Source organism: Leptodactylus fuscus, chromosome 11 (assembly GCF_031893055.1).
Source record: "Leptodactylus fuscus isolate aLepFus1 chromosome 11, aLepFus1.hap2, whole genome shotgun sequence".
Classification (NCBI taxonomy): domain Eukaryota; kingdom Metazoa; phylum Chordata; class Amphibia; order Anura; family Leptodactylidae; genus Leptodactylus; species Leptodactylus fuscus.
Window position 1 is genome coordinate 76,234,713 of NC_134275.1, and position 21,932 is coordinate 76,256,644.

General features: G+C 43.3%; 1 protein-coding gene across 1 annotated transcript in view; it reads right to left on the reverse strand.

Annotated features, from left to right (window-relative positions):
* GABBR1 (gamma-aminobutyric acid type B receptor subunit 1) overlaps window positions 1-21,932 on the reverse strand; it is a 92,341-nt gene that overhangs the window by 16,851 nt on the left and 53,558 nt on the right. The window contains exons 8-18 of the mRNA XM_075259985.1: window positions 21,589-21,723; window positions 20,044-20,214; window positions 19,127-19,228; window positions 18,791-18,856; window positions 17,971-18,162; window positions 17,637-17,879; window positions 16,511-16,574; window positions 16,342-16,419; window positions 15,971-16,121; window positions 14,700-14,832; window positions 13,442-13,558 (exon numbers count right to left, since the gene is read on the reverse strand). Coding sequence (XP_075116086.1) covers window positions 13,442-13,558; window positions 14,700-14,832; window positions 15,971-16,121; window positions 16,342-16,419; window positions 16,511-16,574; window positions 17,637-17,879; window positions 17,971-18,162; window positions 18,791-18,856; window positions 19,127-19,228; window positions 20,044-20,214; window positions 21,589-21,723 — 1,452 coding nt within the window. The remainder of the gene's footprint in view (window positions 1-13,441; window positions 13,559-14,699; window positions 14,833-15,970; window positions 16,122-16,341; window positions 16,420-16,510; window positions 16,575-17,636; window positions 17,880-17,970; window positions 18,163-18,790; window positions 18,857-19,126; window positions 19,229-20,043; window positions 20,215-21,588; window positions 21,724-21,932) is intronic.

Here is a 21,932-nt window from a genome sequence, read left to right on the forward strand (position 1 = left end):
ATCTATCTATCTATCTATCTATCTATCTATCTATCTCCTATCTATCTATATCTATCTATCTATCTATCTATCTATCTATCTATCTATCTATCTATCTATCTCCTATCTATCTATCTATCTATCTATCTACCTATCTATCCATCTCCTATCCATCTATCTATTTTTCTATCTATCTATTTTTTTTATTCCGTCACAGTTGGATTTTTTTTCTCCAGCCCCCGCCATTCCTGAGCAATCAATGCTATGAGTTTTGATGTCTGATATGTTATTTAGACTCTGAACAGTCCGGAGGGCGGAGTCAGAAGAGAAGGGGTGTGAATCAGACCCCTTAATTGCTGTTGCATGCCGACGCCCTGCCTAAATAATATATCAGAGACACCTAAACTGATAGCATTGATTATTCAGGAATGGCGGGGGTAAGATTAGAGGGAGTCTGGTCTGAGATCTGTATGACGCATCATTTTGTCTGGAGTCAGCATTTATATGGGAGGCTTGTATATAGGTTTTCTATATTTCAGGGTCTTCATACTAATGACCTACCCTCAGTATAGTTCGTGGCATGTGATCTGTGACAAGGTCATCGGTATGAAAACTGAATTTGACCCTGGACAATCCCTTTAAGGTTATTTGCAAAAATTGGCAAGCATGAGGGGATTACTAAACGCCATTTGCTCTGGTGGGCCGAAGGATCTCCAGTCTGTCAGTGACTAACCTTGTCGCCCATAGCAAGCAATCATAGGTCGGCTTATGTTTTATATACTGCTGTGGAAAAATGAAGGGTCCCTGCAATGGTTGCAATGGGTAACAAGGGAAGTTTAATAGATGAGGCCTACCAAAATCTTCTAGGCCTTCTGTAGAGTACATAACAAGTCTGTAGAGCTGTTTATAATACAATTTTGAATAACTTTATGTACAAAATGACAGGACAACCCCTTTAAGTCTCTGGAAAAGCTCCGAATTCAGAGCCCATAAACTAATAGAAGGCAATGTGGACGCGTCCGTCCGAAACGTACAGTACATTGTGCGGGAAGTTCTTGGGTTATAATATCGCAAGCTCAGGCCCCGGAGACAAAAGTAGTATTTTATGAGAAGTGGTGCGGCGGATTACAGACCGCTGATAGCATTCCTCCAAGATTTATCAAACAGCCAAAAACATTATCTTAAAGGTGACAACTACAGTGTAATGAAAAAAGGCAAAATCGGAGATTTATGATGGTATAACGGCGCGGCGCGGCGCAGGATGAAACGCAACAAACTGGGAGCCGCTTACTGAAATACATTAATAACAGCCCAAGACAAAGTGGCCGTCGTACGGGAAATGAGGACATTAGTGAGATAAGCCATTATAAATCACCGCTATCCTAATAACCTAGAATGCCGCGCTCCAGCCTGCAGACATGGCAACGCCGATAAGGATTTCAAGATGAAGCAGGTTATAAACACCGCCGGTAGGTAACGTATATAACCTGCAATCCTATCAGCATATACCGCTATACTGTCCGGCTACCTGCATCGTTATTGTGTCATTGTGTTATCGTTATTACCGATTTTACACTTGATGCTGCCCCGGCCCATTGACTAGGACACCCGAAATTAGTAATGGAGACCCCCAGACATAGAAGGGCATTACTAGGATGAGAGTATAGCGAGGGTATATAGGACATTACCATGGACGCCATAGTATAGCGAGGGAATAGAGGACATTACCATAAACGCCATAGTATAGCGAGGGCATATAGGACATTACCATAGACGCCAGCCATATAACATTGCTTAAGTGTAGCTTCAAACCTAAATCCCCTACCCTAGACTCTAGTACCCAGAACACACAGTATAGCAGTATATACGTATCATCAATAAACAAAAGTACTATATAGACAAAGCAATAAACCTGCTATAAAGAGAATATACAATAAATATGGACGTCAGATACCAATATATATTACAGGTAGATATAAAGATATATAGAATACTATTATAGTAGTTATATTCTTGTACATAGGAGGTAGTATTATAGTAGTTATATTCTTGTACATAGGAGTAGTATTATAGTAGTTATATTCTTGTACATAGGAGTAGTATTATAGTAGTTATATTCTTGTACATAGGAGGTAGTATTATAGTAGTTATATTCTTGTACATAGGAGGTAGTATTATAGTAGTTATATTCTTGTACATAGGAGCAGTATTATAGTAGTTATATTCTTGTACATCGGAGGTAGTATTATAGTAGTTATATTCTTGTACATAGGAGCAGTATTATAGTAGTTATATTCTTGTACATAGGAGGTAGTATTATAGTAGTTATATTCTTGTACATAGGAGGTAGTATTATAGTAGTTATATTCTTGTACATAGGAGGTAGTATTATAGTAGTTATATTCTTGTACATAGGAGTAGTATTATAGTAGTTATATTCTTGTACATAGGAGCAGTATTATAGTAGTTATATTCTTGTACATAGGAGTAGTATTATAGTAGTTATATTCTTGTATATAGGAGGTAGTATTATAGTAGTTATATTCTTGTACATAGGAGGTAGTATTATAGTAGTTATATTCTTATACATAGGAGGTAGTATTATATTAGTTATATTCTTGTACATAGGAGCAGTATTATAGTAGTTATATTTTTGTACATAGGATCAGTATTATAGTAGTTATATTCTTGTACATAGGATCAGTATTATAGTAGTTATATTCTTGTACATAGGAGTAGTATTATAGTAGTTATATTCTTGTACATAGGGGCAGTATTATAGTAGTTATATTCTTGTACATAGGAGTAGTATTATAGTAGTTATATTCTTGTACATAGGATCAGTATTATAGTAGTTATATTCTTGTACATAGGAGGTAGTATTATAGTAGTTATATTCTTGTACATAGGAGGTAGTATTATAGTAGTTATATTCTTGTACATAGGAGTAGTATTATAGTAGTTATATTCTTGTACATAGGATCAGTATTATAGTAGTTATATTCTTGTACATAGGAACAGTATTATAGTAGTTATATTCTTGTACATAGGAGCAGTATTATAGTAGTTATATTCTTGTACATAGGAGTAGTATTATAGTAGTTATATTCTTGTACATAGGAGGTAGTATTAGGGTGCATGCACACTACGTAACGCCGGGCGTGTATGAGAGCCGTACACGCCGGCGTTACAGCAGGGCTGCCGAACACTTCCCATTCACTTCAATGGGAGCGCTCGTAACAGCGGCGTTTACGAGCGCTCCCATTGAAGTGAATGGGAAGTGTTCGGCAGCCCTGCTGTAACGCCGGCGTGTACGGCTCTCATACACGCCCGGCGTTACGTAGTGTGCATGTACCCTTATAGTAGTTATATTCTTGTACAAAGGAGTAGTATTATAGTAGTTATTTTCTTGTACATAGGAGTAGTATTATAGTAGTTATATTCTTGTACATAGGAGGTAGTATTATAGTAGTTATATTCTTGTACATAGGAGCAGTATTATAGTAGTTATATTCTTGTACATAGGAGTAGTATTATAGTAGTTATATTCTTGTACATAGGAGTAGTATTATAGTAGTTATATTCTTGTACATAGGAGCAGTATTATAGTAGTAATATTCTTGTACATAGGAGCAGTATTATAGTAGTTATATTCTTGTATATAGGAGGTAGTATTATAGTAGTTATAGTCTTGTACATAGGAGTAGTATTATAGTAGTTATATTCTTGTACATAGGATGTAGTATTATAGTAGTTATATTCTTGTACATATTAGGTAGTATTATAGTAGTTATATTCTTGTACATAGGAGGTAGTATTATAGTAGTTATATTCTTGTACATAGGAGTAGTATTATAGTAGTTATATTCTCGTACATGGGGGGCAGTATTATAGTAATTATACTTTCATACATAGGGGGGAAGTATTTATCTCTATATTGTAAAATTCATTTTTATGTGCATGGGGCAGAATGTTATTGCTTCCATGCTGGTAATGAAATTATATTAAGCTTTGGTTCTCAGAGATACGGCCACATTTTGAGAAATGTGCTCGCAGATACAATTCCCTTCCTCCACTCCACTGGCATCTCATACAAATTTCATAGCTCTGCAGGGGGCGCCACTGAGCATGAAAGCTGTTTTCCCCTGTGCTATACAGAATACTAAATCTCTGTTACATCCTGAGATACGATGGGGCAACATTTAGAAAAATAAATAACTAAACGAGTGATGTTTGCGGCATCTTCAAGGGGTTAATATCACTCAGAATCGGAGCTGCACTTTAATTAAGACTTAAAGGGGCCGACCCTCCTTGTATAACAATTAGGACGCTGATGATCAGTAATTGGTTTTTCTGGGTTTTTCCCACTGTGCCAAAATCTATCAATTGTAAAGATTGTGGCAGATGCCGCAGCACAAAAGGATTCAATAGAAACCAACAGCTCAGCAACTGTTTCATAGATGGGTAATAATAGCCCAGGAACCTAGCGCAGCCCCCCCGAAACCCTCCGAGGTGGAGGCAGAAGATCGTTACTGCTGCTGAATGTATCACGAGAGGAATGGAAGAAATTGGACGGAGATAAGAGAAGATGGAGAGACACCAGGCCCTCGAATGTACAGTATGACCAGAGGGGACAGACACGAGATCAGATGATGCCAGTGTACCAGACACCGTGTGCCGCAACCAGCTGTTATTTGTCAAACTCCATCTCGGAGAATTGTTCTTCTATATTAAGTCTGATCACCGTCATTTCCTCCGCAATCCATCCTCATGATGAGGTGCGATGTTAATGATTCTCAATCTATATACCCCCGACGTGTGATCATGAGGAGCAGAGGAGGGGGCCGGGGGAAGGAGGGGGATGCAGATGCACGTGTGAAGCTCCTGCATTGCGTTGCTGTCTGTTACCATCGAAACACGATGCAAAAGGAAAATATAGCTCGCTGCCAACCCCCCACCCCTCTCAATTTGCCTCAGTAGTCTGATTCCTCCTGTCATCCTCATCTCGCCATGCCTGTCAGTACCACCGAGATCCAAGACGCGAGATACCGCCATCCCTAACACTTAGGGGAAAAGAGAATGGGCTTTAACCCTTGAAGGAGCCTTTTATTCTGACAACATAAGCTGACGGCGGGCTCTGTTTTAGCGGGATGAGTTGTAGTTTTCAGTAACAGCACAAATAACTTACTGATTCACCTTCATTAAAGGGGTTTTTCAGGATTTTGAAGATCCTTGGAGGTCTCATGTCAACATGACATACATGGAGGTGGCTTTGCATTAAGGGGTGAAAGGGCGACTTTGATATCTCTATTCCAATTATCTACAAGAAAATAATGGCTCGCTTGTTAGCTCTGGAGATGGATGTTACGGGGGGGGGAAGGGGATCTTTAGAAATTCCTTGGACGCATTTTCCTCTTTCTTAAAGGAAAACCATTACCATCCCTTTCGATATCGAGCCCCCGAAGTGCCAATTAGGGGACTAAAAATAGTCTCGGAGCTGGGTCACATGACATATTCCTCACAGCTTGACTCCTTAGGAAGATAAGAAGCTCAATTTCTTAGAAGTTGGGGGTAAGGGTGTATAGACGTGCAGGTTATAACACTCCGGGGGCCTTTTATGAAGTGTAATTGCTTCTGTTACTTGTGCAGGACATTCTATGGTCTAATCTGAGACAAGAGTCTCCTTAAGACTGGCTCCTTTAAGGTTTTCATGCACGCAGTCATACCACCTATGTTGTACATCCCTAGAAATCTTTGGGCTCATACTCTGGCTCCATTTACCCCCAATATCATGCAGCAGGTTTTCTGTTCTCTTGGATTCTAATGCAGTCCACCAACTGCGACGATCTGACACCCGGCACCCCCACCGATTAGCTGTTGAGAATGTAGCAGGAAGTAGTCAGCTACATTCTCTATGTAGTGGTCAGACCTGGTACTGCTGATCAATAACCACTTACTGCATAAAGAGTTAAACTGCCGTGACTCAGTTCAACCACTACACAGAGAACGGCGCTGTCTGCTTCCTGCTCCATTCGCTTTTCATCTCCTGCTGAAAACTGCTGATCAATTGGGTGACCCAAAGATCTGATATTCATGACCTCTACTTAGGATAGGCCATTCATATTTTTAGCTTGGGATACCCTTTTAAATTAGTGCTCTCTCTTTTATCCCAGGGTGCATGGTGTGGATGTCCCGACATCGGAGCAGAAGTGCCTTCACCGTGTGCACTAATCCAAGCAAAAACGGAATAAAGTGGCCATAGATATCTGATTACCGTCAGCCGAATGTGCCGATGAGGACCGTCAGCCATGTCTATGGGGGTATCCTGACTACCCCAATGGCAAATATCAAGGTAAAAAAAAGGATCAAGCTGCTGGATCTCCACATGGTTAAGGGAGATAAACCATCAGTAGAGGTGTCTGGCTTGACCAAGCTAAATGTCCATGTGTATATCTGTCAGCTGAGGGATCGGTCTCATGTGGATAACCAGCCTGATACACACAAGATGGAAGATGGTAGAAGTGGAAATCCTTCTATATTCTTGTAGGTTGGTTGGCCAAAAACTTCTCACCATAGGTTTGTAGTCCTATAACGGCTAACCATGCCTGCCGCTTATCTACATTGATACCTAGTTCCAGGTTCACTTTAAGGCCCCACGTTGCGGAAATGAAGCTTTTTTTTGTTTCAGATGTTGCTGCATTTTTTTGAGCCAAGGCCATGAGTGGATTGAGCAGGGGGTGAACTCTTAGGGTGAGTTCACACAATGTATTTTGGCTCGTAATCTGGCACGTCTACGCCGCAGGAGCTTTTGCGGGCCGTATACGCTCCCATTGATTTCAAAATCACGGCGGCAAAATAGCGCCGCGTATACGATCCTGGCTCCCATTGAACTCAATGGGAGCGTATATGGCCCGCAAAAGCTCCTGCAGCGTAGACGTGCCAGATTACGAGCCAAAATACATTGTGTGAACTCACCCTTACTGCTTCCCATTCCGTTTGAAGCCATTCTTGACTTGGGCTCAAAAAACCCCATGAAAATCTGCAATAAAACAAGCCATGTTTCCGCATCGTGGGGCCTCATCCCAAGTGTTTTATTTGTAGCCCAATTAGTATTGGTATAGTCGCTAGAGATGAGCGAGTACTGTTCGGATCAGCCGATCCGAACAGCACGCTCGCATAGAAATGAATGGACGTAGCCGGCACGCGGGGGGTTAAGCGGCCGGCCGCCATCAAAGCGGAAGTACCAGGTGCATCCATTCATTTCTATGGAGCGTGCTGTTCGGAACGGCTGATCCGAACAGTACTCGCTCATCTCTAATAGTCGACAGTCGACCTGTTTACCCTGACATCTAGTCACGACAGCCACAGACAGATAGGGTTGGGTCACCTGAATCAAACAGTGTTTGCCCCTTATGGGGGTACTGGCTCTTATCTCTTACAGAGATGCCCTCGTTGCTCTAAAGAGCTCATTTGCATATTCCCAAAAACGTCGATATCTCGGCTACAGAGCAACCAATTCTCAAGGGCAAAAATATCACCATTGTACAAAATCAGACTGGCCTGATACATAATGGGGGGGGGGGGTAGACAAATGGGGTACAAAGCAGAAGCAACTGGTTTATTATTCCTTGGGGGCACAAACTGCCACTCAAGAAGACCCCAGAATTATAGATGGGGTGTAATATTCTGGGGGCCACAAGATTCTGCCGATAAACCACCTAATGCAATATAAGGAGCCATCAGTCATGGTGGACCAACTCCAATATCCCTGATAGAAGGCCGATCTCTGTCACCTCCGTCTCCCACAATCTTAGTATAGCTATAATCTTATTTTTCCTCTTATTGCCCTTCTGACCAAAGGCGTTCATCTATAACCCTGCACCCCCCGCACCCCCCAGCACCATTTTCATTTCATCAGGATGTGCTGACATGGTCGCTCTACTGATTCTCGGCAGGAGATGCCTGGCCTCAGACACAAGAGCTCCCCCATGGCTGCTCTCCGCATGTAATGAGTGGGGGCGGCTGCTTCATCAACTAATATTATAATAATAATTGTTATTAAGTTCCTTCACTTCTATAGGGCCGGCAGTCCCGTGTCGAGGATTTATGGGCTCTGGCTCACTGGAGCTCACAATTGAATTCTCCCACAGCTCGCTCTGAAAAGACAATTTATAGGAAGCCGATTAAATTTCTAGTAATTTTTGGCATGTGGGAGGAAACCCACTTTGACGACCTAAGCCGACACAAGGAGAACCTACGATATATTATAAAAGGCAGACCTGGATCTGGTACTAGAGAAATCACATTGTAAGCCCTACACAATAACCGACAGCACAAATATATTTACAGCACAAGTCGCAACATTTTACTTTTTACTGTTTTTCGCACTGTTTTCCTGCTAATCACAAAGGCCGGCCATCTTTACCATGGATAGGAAAGAGTCTTATGGAGGCCGGAGGCCGGGGGAACAAGGAGACCAAAAAATGAGGTAACAAACAAGGAAACACCAGTGTAAGGCCTACTAAGTAACAGGACATCAGGAAATGGGCTACCAAACCAAGAAACACCAGTGTAAGGCCTACTAAGTCACCGGACATCAGGAAATGGGGTACAACACCAGAAAACACCAGTGTAAGGCCTACTAAGTCATCGGACATCAGGAAATGGGGTACAACTCCAGAAAACACCAGTGTAAGGCCTACTAAGTCACCGGACATCAGGAAATGGGCTACCAAACCAAGAAACACCAGTGTAAGGCTGACTAAGTCACCGGACATCAGGAAATGGGCTACCAAACCAAGAAACACTAGTGAAAGGCCTACTAAGTCACCGGGCATCAGGAAATGGGGTACAACACCAGAAAACACCAGTGTAAGGCCTACTAAGTCACCGGACATCAGGAAATGGGCTACCAAACCAAGAAACACCAGTGTAAGGCCTACTAAGTCACCGGACATCAGGAAATGGGCTACCAAACCAAGAAACACCAGTGTAAGGCCTACTAAGTCATCGGACATCAGGAAATGGGCTACCAAACCAAGAAACACCAGTGTAAGGCCTACTAAGTCATTGGACATCAGGAAATGGGCTACCAAACCAAGAAACACCAGTGTAAGGCCTACTAAGTCATCGGACATCAGGAAATGGGCTACTAACCCAAAAAACACCAGTGTAAGGCCTACTAAGTAACAGGACATCAGGAAATGGGGTATGAAACCAAAAAACACCAGTGTAAGGCCTACTATGTCACCGGACATCAGGAAATGGGTTACCAAACCAAGAAACACCAGTGTAAGTCCTACTAAGTAACAGGACATCAGGAAATGGGCTACCAAACCAAGAAACACCAGTGTAAGGCCTACTAAGTCATCGGACATCAGGAAATGGGCTACTAACCCAAAAAACACCAGTGTAAGGCCTACTAAGTAACAGGACATCAGGAAATGGGGTATGAAACCAAAAAACACCAGTGTAAGGCCTACTATGTCACCGGACATCAGGAAATGGGTTACCAAACCAAGAAACACCAGTGTAAGTCCTACTAAGTAACAGGACATCAGGAAATGGGCTACCAAACCAAGAAACACCAGTGTAAGGCCTACTAAGTCATCGGACATCAGGAAATGGGCTACTAACCCAAAAAACACCAGTGTAAGGCCTACTAAGTAACAGGACATCAGGAAATGGGCTACCAAACCAAGAAACACCAGTGCAAGGCCTACTAAGTAACAGGACATTGGGAAATGGGGTACAACACCAAAAAACACCAGTGTAAGGCCTACTAAGTTACTGGACAATAGGAATTAGGCTACGAAACCAAAGAATTGTAAGCCCTCCCCATAAATTGTAAGCCCTCGCAGGCAGAGCCCTCTACCCCACCGTGCCAGTTGGTCACTGTTAGTATTATACTGTATCTACCTGTATATTTTGTGTATTGTATGTAACCCCCAAATGTAAAGCACCAGGGAATTAATGGTGCTATATAAATAACCAATAATAAATAATAATAATAATAGTGTAAGGCCTAGTAAGTAACAGGACATCAAGAAATGGGCAACCAAACCAAGAAACACCAGTGTAAGGCCTACTAAGTAACAGGACATCAGGAAATGGGCTACCAAACCAAGAAACACCAGTGTAAGGCCTACTAAGTAACAGGACATCAGGAAATGGGCTACCAAACCAAGAAACACCAGTGTAAGGCCTACTAAGTAACAGGACATCAGGAAATGGGCTACCAAACCTAGAAACACCAGTGTAAGGCCTACTAAGTAACAGGACATCAGGAAATGGGCTACCAAACCAAGAAACACCAGTGTAAGGCCTACTAAGTAACAGGACATCAGGAAATGGGCTACAAAACCAAGAAACACCAGTGTAAGGCCTACTAAATCACCGGACATCAGGAAATGGGCTACCAAACCAATAAAACACCAGTGTAAGGCCTACTAAGTAACAGGACATCAGGAAATGGGCTACCAAACCAAGAAACACCAGTGTAAGGCCTACTAAGTAACAGGACATCAGGAAATGGGCTACCAAACCAAGAAACACCAGTGTAAGGCCTACTAAGTAACAGGACATCAGGAAATGGGCTACCAAACCAAGAAACACCAGTGTAAGGCCTAATAAGTAACTGGACACTAGGAAATGGGGTACAACACCAGAAAACACCAGTGTAAGGCCTACTAAGTCACCGGATATCAGAAAATAAGGTACCAAATCAGAAAACACCAGCGAAAGGTCTATTACGTCAGCGGACACCAGGACTTTGGGTATCAGACTAGTAAACCTCCTCTGTAAAAGCTACAGAGTTACTAGACACCAGGAAATGGGCATCGTGCTAGTGCCAAGACCTACCAAGACACTGGACACCAAGAAATGGGATACCAAACTGGTGAACACCAGGGTAAAACCTTCTGAGTCAATGGACACCAGAAAATGAGGTTGCAAACCAGAGAACAATAGGGAAAGGCCTACTGAATCAGTGGACAACAGGGAAGGGTTTACCAAACTAGTGAACACCAGAGTAAGGCCTACTGAGTCAGAGGACACCAAGAAATAGGTCCCCCAACTGAGGAACACCAGTAAAGTCTGTCAAGTCTCTGGACACCAGGAAATGAGGTACCAAGTGAACACACACCAGGGTAAGGGCTACAGAGTTACTGGACACCAGGAAATTGGAGGCTGAGCAGCTGGACAACACTGAACACCAGGGAATGGGACAACAAAACACTATCAGGGAACAGATTTCTAGGTTCTCAGTCCTGGATGTAAAACTGATTAGAGGTCCATTCATTGGTGGTCATAGGTCTGTGACACTGGGCATCTACTGAGCACCAAATATGAGGCACAAGAGACACAAACCAACGACAAAACCAATGGACAGCACGGATTGATAGGGATTTTACTGCATAGACTGGGGAGCCAATCCAGCCAACATAATATAGTAGTATGGAGGTCTACGGGGCGATAGAAACCACAGAACACCACCAATATATCCTATGGCAGGGGGCACATACATCTTCCTACTGCCACTACAATATCTTCTCCGAGCAGTCTCTGTAATTTACGTAAGCACGCTTATCCCCATCCTCTCCTCACTGATGGTCACGGCGCTCCCCACGGACCTCTAATAGTATTATAATATATTGTAAGCCATGCATTATCTCATTAATAAGTAAACATACTCCGCCGCTTTCATCACAACCAGATGAAACGTTGCCAAAAACAATATATATTTTTAAAGAAACACAAAGTTCTCCAGAGACGATTGAGATTCCTACAAGGCAATTGGATCAAGAATTGTCATCTTCACTCGTCTTCAACCGCAAACGGGCTATTAGCCTACAGTGACACACATGATGATGTCATCAGAGCGTGGTGGGAACCGTGAATTCTTATAAGACAGTCCCCTCTGTATGGGATCCCCCAAAGGATAAAACCCTGCTCCCATGTATTATCTATTCACGCAATGGTTCCTCGTTGTGTCCCATCCTACTCAGAAGACCTTTTGCCACTTCCACCAACTCCAACTTTTTGCTTTATTTGATAAGTGCGACTCCACTCATTTTGGCACAGTTGGAATTTTTCCTTAGCCCCCTCCATTCCTGAAGAAACGGGGTTCTTAGTCTCACCACCCAATATGTCACATTGTGATGTGGACAGTCCTTTACTGGAACAGACAGATGGTCTAGGACCCCCCACCTGACAGTGAAGAGCCTTATTAAAGGGATCCTATCATTTAAACTGAATTTTTTCTGCTTATCACGTAGGAATAGCCTTGTATTGTAAGCGGCCATTTTCTTGTGGCTTGTGGTTTGCCCTAGGTCAAAGGCCTAGACGTTTGAAGCCAACCCCCAGAAGAAGATGCGTCTAGACCCCGTTCCTGCAGAAGATGGAGGCGGCGCTGGAGTGTTCTCTCGCAGCATTGGGAACGCCCCCAGTGCTGTGAGAGAACTCATTTGCATACCGTCGAAAAACAGGATTTTAACCGAACCGCGGCGCGGAGAAGACATCTAAAGGTAGGATAAGAAGAGGCTTTCTTAGGGCTATTCCTATGTGGCAGGCAGAAAAATTCAGTTTAAATGATAGGATCCCTTTAACATATTGAATGCTGAAATAGCAGCACTGATTGCTCGGGAATGGTGGGGGCTAGAGAGAAAATTCCAACTGTACCAGAATCGGTGGAGCAGCACTTATTGTAGGATGCAGAGCTGGAGGAGGCGGCAAATGGTCCTCTTATGATGGACCTCTCCAGGAGCCAATCCCCATACTGACATGGACACGACTATTATAGGCCAAAGGGTTCGTTTTTTAAAGGTGCGATCATTTTGCCTAAGCAGGAGGCGTAAATGTTTCCACACCAGGTCTGATGGAAAGAGCCACATCCACTAAATCAGGACATCCGCAAACCAACGCCAATATAACGCCAGGTTAATTCTCCACACAGGCGGTACATAATAAAATAATAACATCCCCGCAGTCACACGTCTTTCTGCCAGACGACAAATTACATCAATTTTCCATGTATTTAGCATAATTACCAGCAAGCCCATCATTAAGAACCTTCATGCAATTAAAATGAGCCAAGGTGTCAACCTTCACATGTATTGTTAGTTATTAGCGCTATCAGACTGCGCTCGTACACATCCAGGTAGTGGGAGTCTATATAAAAAAAACATGAAAAACTACACGCTAATACATCAAGTTATCAAAAACATTTAGATCCCCGACCCCACCAGAGAAGATGGAAGACATGAATGTCATTTCAGAAAGTTATACTCAAACATAAGAAACATAATCTAGCAATGTTATGCAACAGCGCCACCTACAGTCCAAATTACTATGAAATTTTACACATTTGTATATTTGAATTTTTGCATATATATCGACCTTTGCAATCTGAGAAGCTTGTAGAGCCCCCGAGCAGTCCACCCCAGTTATTGGATCGTTTCCTTACCTTCCTCCTCTCCTTTTTGTCGTCTTTCTTAGTGAATGCTGTATGGATCCACCAGATCTTGGTGAACATGCTGCCATAGGCCAGGCTGAATCCAAGACCCAAGAGCCAGAGACGGGCCTGTGTGGCACAGAGAATGGCAAAGGTCAAGGTGAGACTACGTCTATATGAGGGGTCTGCTTATTTGTGATGCCACAGCTTTTCTGTAACTACAATTCCCAGCATGCCTTGATGTTGACTCAAGGAGTTCAAAAGGACTAAAAAAAAATGGCTGCTTTTTACATCCAGAAACAGCGCCACACTTGTCAGCAGGTCGTGTTTGGGATTGTAGTTGAGAAGTAAATAGGAATGAGCTGTAATACTACGCACAACCTGTGGATGGGTGTGGCGCTGTTTGTGAAAGGAGAAGGAAATTCAATCACCTTTAAAAAAAAATTTCTTGCGTCATCCTACCGTTATAGTTCCTTCTTGTATCAATGCCATTCTAACAACTGTTAACTACTTAGACTTGCTATTAGGTGCCATTCTGCTTTTGGGAAAGCTGAGTGACAGCCAACAGGGGTTGACGTCTAACTTTTTGAGTTTCCTGCTTAGTTAAAGACCTACAACAGACAATAGGCAAAGTTGGAGGTTTTTTTCCTAGCCCTCACCATTCCTGAGCAATAAGTGCTGTTAGTGTCAGTACTCAATATGCTAATTAGGTTCTTGACTGTCAGATGGGCAGTCCTAGAGTGGAGCAGATAGTTTGGGAACACCCACCTGACAATAGAGAGCCTAAGTAGTATATTGGAGGATGAGACTAACTGTGCTGATTGCTCAGGAATGGTGGGGGCTACAGAGAATCAGTGGAGCGCTGACTATTTAGCAATGCATAGGAGCTTGAGTTGGTTTAAGGTCTGCCTTAACCTGCATTATAGCCCACAATCTGCTATAATCGACTTTACATTGCTTCCCCTGCTGGAGCTTGTCATCATAGCCCTCCATCCTAGGACCGAAGGGCTCACCACTTATTAGGCCCTCCATCCTATACTTTGTAGGAGATAAGGGCGGCCTGACCCTCCGCTTGTTTCCCCCTGGTTGCTATTGTTGCTGTGACTATACAGATGGGGGCCCTGGGTAATTTTACATAGCTGATAGCAAACGGAGATGAGCAGGCCGGGCCCCCCTCCCCACATGGGCCCCAGAGCATTAGCATGAGCCGGCTCTGCACCACATGTGCTCTGATCTATCTGCATTCATAACATTCATTGTCTCCTCTTACCTGGCACACCAGAGGGAAGTGCCACGTCTCAATGTGATGTCCATCAAGACCGAGGGGGAAGACAGCAGCGAGAGCCAGAATGCACCCTGCGGCCGTCACGTCATTCAGATGGGGCTGGGAGTTCTGGATGTACCTGCAGGGAAGAGACAGACGCCACATGAGATTCCGCAGACCTGTCAATCAAACGCTCAAGAGCAATTTCCCTAGGAAGTAAAAGACATATATAGATAGATAGATAGATAGATAGATAGACTGTATATGTATATACATATATACCATCAGCAGCGACATATACAAGTGCAGCAGAACTGAAGCTCATCTCACTCTTTATCCATAACAATGATTTTAGAATTTTAGCTGCAGTCCTATGTACACAGCTCCGCTCCAATGACAATGTCACCCAGCTTTCCTAGAGTGCTGCACAACAAAGCAGATTTGTCATTTAGGAGCCTGGAAAACCTCTACATGCCTGCAAGGACAGCTGGAGAGTCTGTCACTCAAATATCCCAGAGACAGACAATGGGTTAAAATCTACAGAATAGAAATGTTTAGCCATTTTTTATTAGTTTTTAATTCAGTAATTTTATATTCATTTTATATCAGTTTAGACTGAATCCAACTGTGACGATCCTTCAGCTGTGGGACGAATTAGGAAGAAGTGGTTTTCGGCCACCAGCTGTATATAAGAACATTTCCGTTTACTGACAGCAACAGTCAGTAGATGTTACCAAGGAAGTCTGTCCATAGATACAGATTCCACTCTGTCTTGCTTATCTAGATGAGTGTAGGTGGCCGTCCTATTCCCTCTTCACACAGTGAATGTAGAGGGGAGGGGTTGATTCTCCTCACAGCCTGAACACATATGGCTGCAAGTTGTTGCTGACTGCAAAAGATTAAGGATCCTGAGACTCTCACAGCTTACAATATAAGAGAAGTTCAGTGTTCCTGGATGCCCTAGATTATGGTCATTTGGGGTTTTTTCAGGTATTTATTTGTAATTGTACATTTACTCCTGGAAGCCTGGTAAAATAGTATAGGTAATGGATGGGGGAGGGGCATACTGCGACTATTTCAGCCATAATGTGATTACTAAGAGTAGAAAGTGCGATAGGAAATCTTATATGAAGGCTTACACAGTCATAGGACAGACGGCCCAGCAAGACTCTGCAGAGATGTCAACATTTCGTGAAAACTCAGGCACCCTTTAAGTTAAAACCCTTCTGAGGAACCAGTTTGGAGGAGCTAGAGGATTATGGGTAGGCCTGACTCACCTCACGTGACTATTGTAGATGTTGAAGGACAGACAGACAAATCCCAAAAGTATCCCAAGCCCGGCAAGAACGGAGACAGAAATGAAGAGTTTCTGAGAGACATATCGGAAAGTGATGATCACCTTGGTGTGATCGGCAGGAGGAGAACCACCTAGAGAGGTAGGAGAGAGACAGTGAGAGAAAAACGAGGTGGAGGGAAAGGGTGAGAACGCGAGAAGTTATATATAGAGAGAGGGACCAAAATAATCCCAGGTGATAACAGACCGTACATGTGAGAAACGAGAAGAGAGAAGAGCAGATGGTAGGAAGGAGATCATGGATGGAGGAGGTAAGATGGCTACAAGAGCAGGACCAGGCCTGACCACACTCACCTATCCATTTATCGTTGTTGTACCAGGAGAGGTTGTCCTTGGTGCTGTCATAATAACCGATCTTCTTGTACAAACCACCTGTGGAACACAAAGGACATATTTGGGATTTCTCCTCTGAGCCGTCCTATCCTTACTAATGATGGTGACATCTATGGTCGTCTTCACATACCTTGCAGCTGTTCTATAAGCGTCCAGGCCATACGAGAACCACTGGCATCAAAGACCACGTGACCCTGTAGAGAGAATGATGTAATAATGAAGTGGATGAAGCCAATATGATGAGTGTCTGGATTACATGATCAGCAATACAATCACCGGTGTGTACAGAGATCAGCAGCTCCACACGGCACAGGAATGATTTATGCCCCGGCACCACCAGACCGTCGGCAAATACATGTTGTAAAAAACAGATCAATAACACAGAACATGCAGTCCTTCTGACTTATTGATCCATCCGTCATGAAATTTGTGTGAAAGAAAAAAAATTGTGCGCGCTGGCCAGGTTTCTCTACCATAATCTATCACTTTGGTGTGGGTTTACATAAGAGAACGTGATGAGATGGCCAAGGGTGCTGTTTTTCCTAGGTCTACACTCAAGTGAAGGTAATGGAGAGGAAAACCGAGTAGTGTCCAGGGGCCTAGAGCCATTGGGTCTACCCTCAGCCTAGCAGATTGGACCACCACTCACATAGCAGATACTGACCAGTGGTCTTGAGGTGCCATTGAGAGGGTACCAATGTTTGTTAGGATGCCTTTATAGATGAGGGATAACGTCTCCATAGATGACTATCTATACATCCCACCAACTAATACTTGAGGATGCCAGCATATAAAGTACGTAGAGCATGTCTATGGTTTCCTATCCTATCACTTATATATCTAAGGGTACAGCCAACAAAAACAAATCCAAAAATTTTTGGTAGAGAAATCAGAATGGCTTCAAAGAAGTCACTGGAGCCATGGATTCCCACGAAGAGTATGGCCATAATAACTTCTCCATAGGAACCTGAATATCTTTATTCATTAGCTCCATTTAGGAATATAAACCTAATACGGGCACCATGTAAGCCATGAAATGACAGATTTCAATCAAAGTTTTTTCTATTCAGATCGCATCGAATGATTTGGCAGATCAACCGCGAAGAAAATCTTCAGTTCCAAAGAAGGAGACATTATTCTTATGGCTAGAAGCCAGCAGTCAAAAAACACGATAGAACCAAAGCGATAAGTGAGGAGGATGAACGGCGACACCTCAAAATAAATCAAAAACTCAGTGATGAATGGAGAAGACTCACTGAAACGCCATCGAAGGAGGAAGAATTCATGGCCTTATAGATCTCCCGGCTAATGTTATCATTGTTATAGTTGAAGTCTTCCAGACGTAGTCCTTTCTTTGATAACTCATAAGCCGTCTTGTTGAGGGCAAGTGCAAGGGCCCAGATAGCATCATAGGCCAGAGGAGCCTCCTGTAGACCTCCAACCCCCTCTGGGTCCTTGCCAAGACGTTTTTGAAGCTTGTCCATAAACTCCTGGGATGTCTACCAGAAAGAGAAGAAAACAGGCGTGTAATATAGGACTGAGCATTGGTTAAGGGGTAACAGTATAAAAGTATACAAAGAGCACAGTTACCATATTGGAGATACCACGTGTGTTTTCTGGGTTCAACATGACTATCTCTGTGGTTACGTGGCCTTCTACGGCCCGGGTCATTTCTTCCACCGTGCAGTTTATAGCTGGGTCTGGAGTCTTGAACCAGTTATCGGCATACCAACCAATCAGGAACCAGACATACTTCTTACCGAAAAGACGCTCCTTGTAGACCTAATAAAAGGAGACATTCTTAGGATTTTAAGGGGCTTAGCCCATAAAAAAACATTTATCATCTATCAAAGGATAATCGCTGGGGGTCCTACTGCTGGAACCTCCAAAAGTCAAGGCAATGAGGCTCCTGTATGGCCTGTTTGATGGTGGCCACATGTTTCATGTAGAGTCTATGGGATTGATGGGATAGCTGAGCACTATATTTGGCTCTCATCTCATCAGTCGCACATAGATTGAATGATGTAGTGCACGTGTGACCACCATTTCATGCAGTCGGGGGTCATGGGACACCCATTCTTGTCATCAGTCGGATCCCAGCAGTTCAGACCCCTAGCAATGTTTTTCAGCTTTTTATCAAGATCTACAATAAAGATAAAGTTAAAAGCAATGGCGGGAGAGATAATGGGATTGATAGAACTCGGGAGCTAAAGTGAAGACTGGCACAAAGTCCAAGAGAGGGGGCGGGGGGCTCAAATGTAATGTCATTCTAATTTTAGGAGAAAATTCTATTAAACAATGAAGATAAGAGACAAGAAGGTGGCAACATGGAAACGTTTCAAGACGAAGAGAAAAAACAAGCAGTGCTAAGAATAACCAAGGCAAGGAAATAAGGGAAGTCTCATGTTACCTCACAAAAGACCTTCCGTGCCTCGGTTTCATAGAATAATCCAACAATTATTCGAGCATCTTGTCTCTGAAAAAAAAAGATAAGAACAATAAGAGAGAGGCAGAATATTGGAAAAAAATAAGAGCGAGGAGAACGACGAAGGAAAGTGAGAAGACGCGGTCACGGGGAATCGGGCTGAGAACAGTCATTTAATGATCTGTATTGACCATGTAAGGAGTCAATCACTGCGATGCAGTACAAAGGTGAGTCTCCCGGGAAGGACAAGACACTCAATCAATTCTAATTCCTACCAGCAGGAAGCTCCCAAGTGACATCCAAGACTACACCAGTCCATACCTTCAGATTTTTTACCGGAACGGTAGGGTCAGAGAAGAAGCTTTGCCGGAACGTGATTTCGATGCCAGCTTCCTTCACTCGTTCCTCCAGGTCATCCAGAGTCTAGAAGAATTAATCAGAGAGATCTAGTGAAAGGTGGAACACATCCTATAATTATAGAGACCTGGGGGACTGCTATACAGGATTATTAAGATGCTAATGAGATGGAGGACATTGTGGGACGGCCATGGTCTTATTGGCTCACCTAGTTTTTAAGCCTTGGAGATTTACCAATATATTGTTGAAGTCTCAAAACATTGAGGAACCTCAGGGGCCAAGTCATTCAGGATTAATTATTTTTTAATATTGTGTTCTTAAGCTATAGTCATCAAATAGATAATGATTTACAACTAACATCCTACATTTCCTCGTCAATCGCCTCAACGGGACTAGCTGACCGTCTAATGTGTACGGGGGCCTACTGGTTCTCCGGTCAGCTGGAGATCTTTGAAAGAAGAATTGGGCACGTTAAATATCGTAATGTCTGATCGTTTTACTCTCAGGGGAAATAAGCTGCTACCAAAGGTGTCTGAGAAGCCATCTTCTCATCTACTGAAACAAGCGTCCATGTGTATGGGATTGGTCAGAAGATACCAATTATCCAAACAGCTAATAAAGGTGATGGACAACTTATGGATCCATGAGTGAGTAGATGCCAGCCATGGTTGATGAAGCTAGCCAGAGCTGGGGTTATGGTGTATATGTCTAGGTCATTTCTGTATATGTATGTACAGTGGACATAAACGGTTCCCTACTAGTTGGTAAATATGACTTCTATCAATTTTCCAGAAACGAAGACATGATCAAATTTATAAAACATTTTGGACAGTTTTGTGCAATTCTAGGTTCCATCTTAATGAGGAGACATTTCCACTCACAGAAGTGAAGACCTCAGTGGTCTGCTGAATGGTGGCAATCTTAGTCCAGCCCCACTTTTTGAATAGTTGGACTCTGGTAGGATTGTGCAAGGTTGCTGATGGATGTGTACGGAAGAAGGTCGGGAATCTTTGACGGTTTGAGAGTGCCGGTGAACTGGAGCCGTAGGAAAGCTGGAGGGTGAGGAGATTATTTGTATGAGCTTTCACCAAAGGTCTTCAGTGAATTTACACAAATACAAAAACGTTGAATGAGACAGACGGGGTTTATGACGGAAGACGAAAATCATGCGAATGAGAGGGGAAGGAAAAGTGTGACAAAAAGATCAAACATTGATAAAGAAAGCAAGAAAGAACATTAAGATGCAGAAAAAGGTCACAGAGTTCTTGGAAAAGAGAAGTAATTTAGAGACAGGGTCAGAAGTAAGACCATCGAGGAAAGAGACAGTGACGAAGAAGAAAATAATGAGAGTAATAGAAAGTAAGAAACTGATAGGAAGGAGGTGCTGGAAGTAAGTAGAGAAGACGAGGGAGGTGTCACCAGCCAAGAATTGACAGAAGATGGGAAGGAAGGAGGAATAGAAGGAAGATCAAAGGAGTGGAAGGAAAAGAAAATAAGGTAAAAGAAACTAAGCAATAAGGAAAGGGAGGATAGGTGAGAGGAAGGAGGGAAGGAAGGAAGGAGGGAAGGAAGGAGGGAAGGACGGAGGGAAGGAAGGAAGGAGGGAGGGAAGGAGGAACAGAAGGAAGGAAAGAAGGAAGGAAGGAAGGAAGGAAGGAAGGAAGGAAAGGAAGGAGGGAAGGAAGGAAGGAAGGAAGGAAGGAGGGAAGGAAGGAGGGAAGGAAGGAGGAACAGAAGGAAGGAAAGAAGGAAGGAAGGAAGGAAGGAAGGAAGGAAAGGAAGGAAGGAGGGAAGGAAGGAAGGAAGGAAGGAAGGAAGGAAGGAAGGAAGGAGGGAAAGAAGAAAGGAGTGCAAGAAAAAGAAGGTAAAAGAAACTAAGCAATAAGGAAAGGGAGGACAGGTGAGAGGTAGAAAATGAGAGGGAGGAAGGAAGGAAGGAAGGAAAATCAAGTGAAAAACATACAAAGAACAACAATGTTGAAGGCAAAATGATCGGATGATTTATGTAAGAGGAATAGTAGGACGATGACAAGGGAGACATGAGGTGGACTAGAGAGCAGACGAAGATAATGTAAGAAGAGGAGCGGGCGACACGGGAGGATTAGGGGGCAGAAGAACAAGAATTAGCAGAAGAATTAACAATAAATGGGAATAGCAAACTTGGTAGAAGACAAAGAAGAAAGCAGATAAGAGGAAAACTGGAGCTGAAGGGAGAACAGAGGAACCAAAGTGATGGAAGAAGATCAGAGGAAGAAGTCAGAACACCATTAGTAGTAGGTGAGTGAAGAAGCAGAGGAGAGACTGACAAACAGAGGGATGGAGGAGATAATGAGGAACTTCATGGGTGGACGGTGAGGAAATGAGACTGACAAAAGAAGGGAGATGAGGAGAAAAACAAAGAGCAGTGGTCATAGACTTCTCCTCACCACAATGAGATGCCACATGCGGGCGGCCTCCGCCACCAGAGTGGAGACGCTGCTGCACCCGGGCATCAGCATAATCTTTATGGGGTCATTGTACAGCAACTCATACAGGTGGCGTGTCGCCTGGCCGGGGTCACACTAGAGAGGGCAGAAGAAGATGGCACAATAAGTCATGGCCAGCACTACTAGACTGTCTGATGAGAGTGTCCTCTCCCGCTGCCTTCCATCTCCTGTTTTTGTCTCTCTCCCCATCTGTCTCTTTCTCTCCCCCCTCTCTCTCGCCCATTCCTCTCTCTCACACTCTCTCTCAGTCTCTCTCTCTTCTCCGGAATATTTTACCCTTTCCT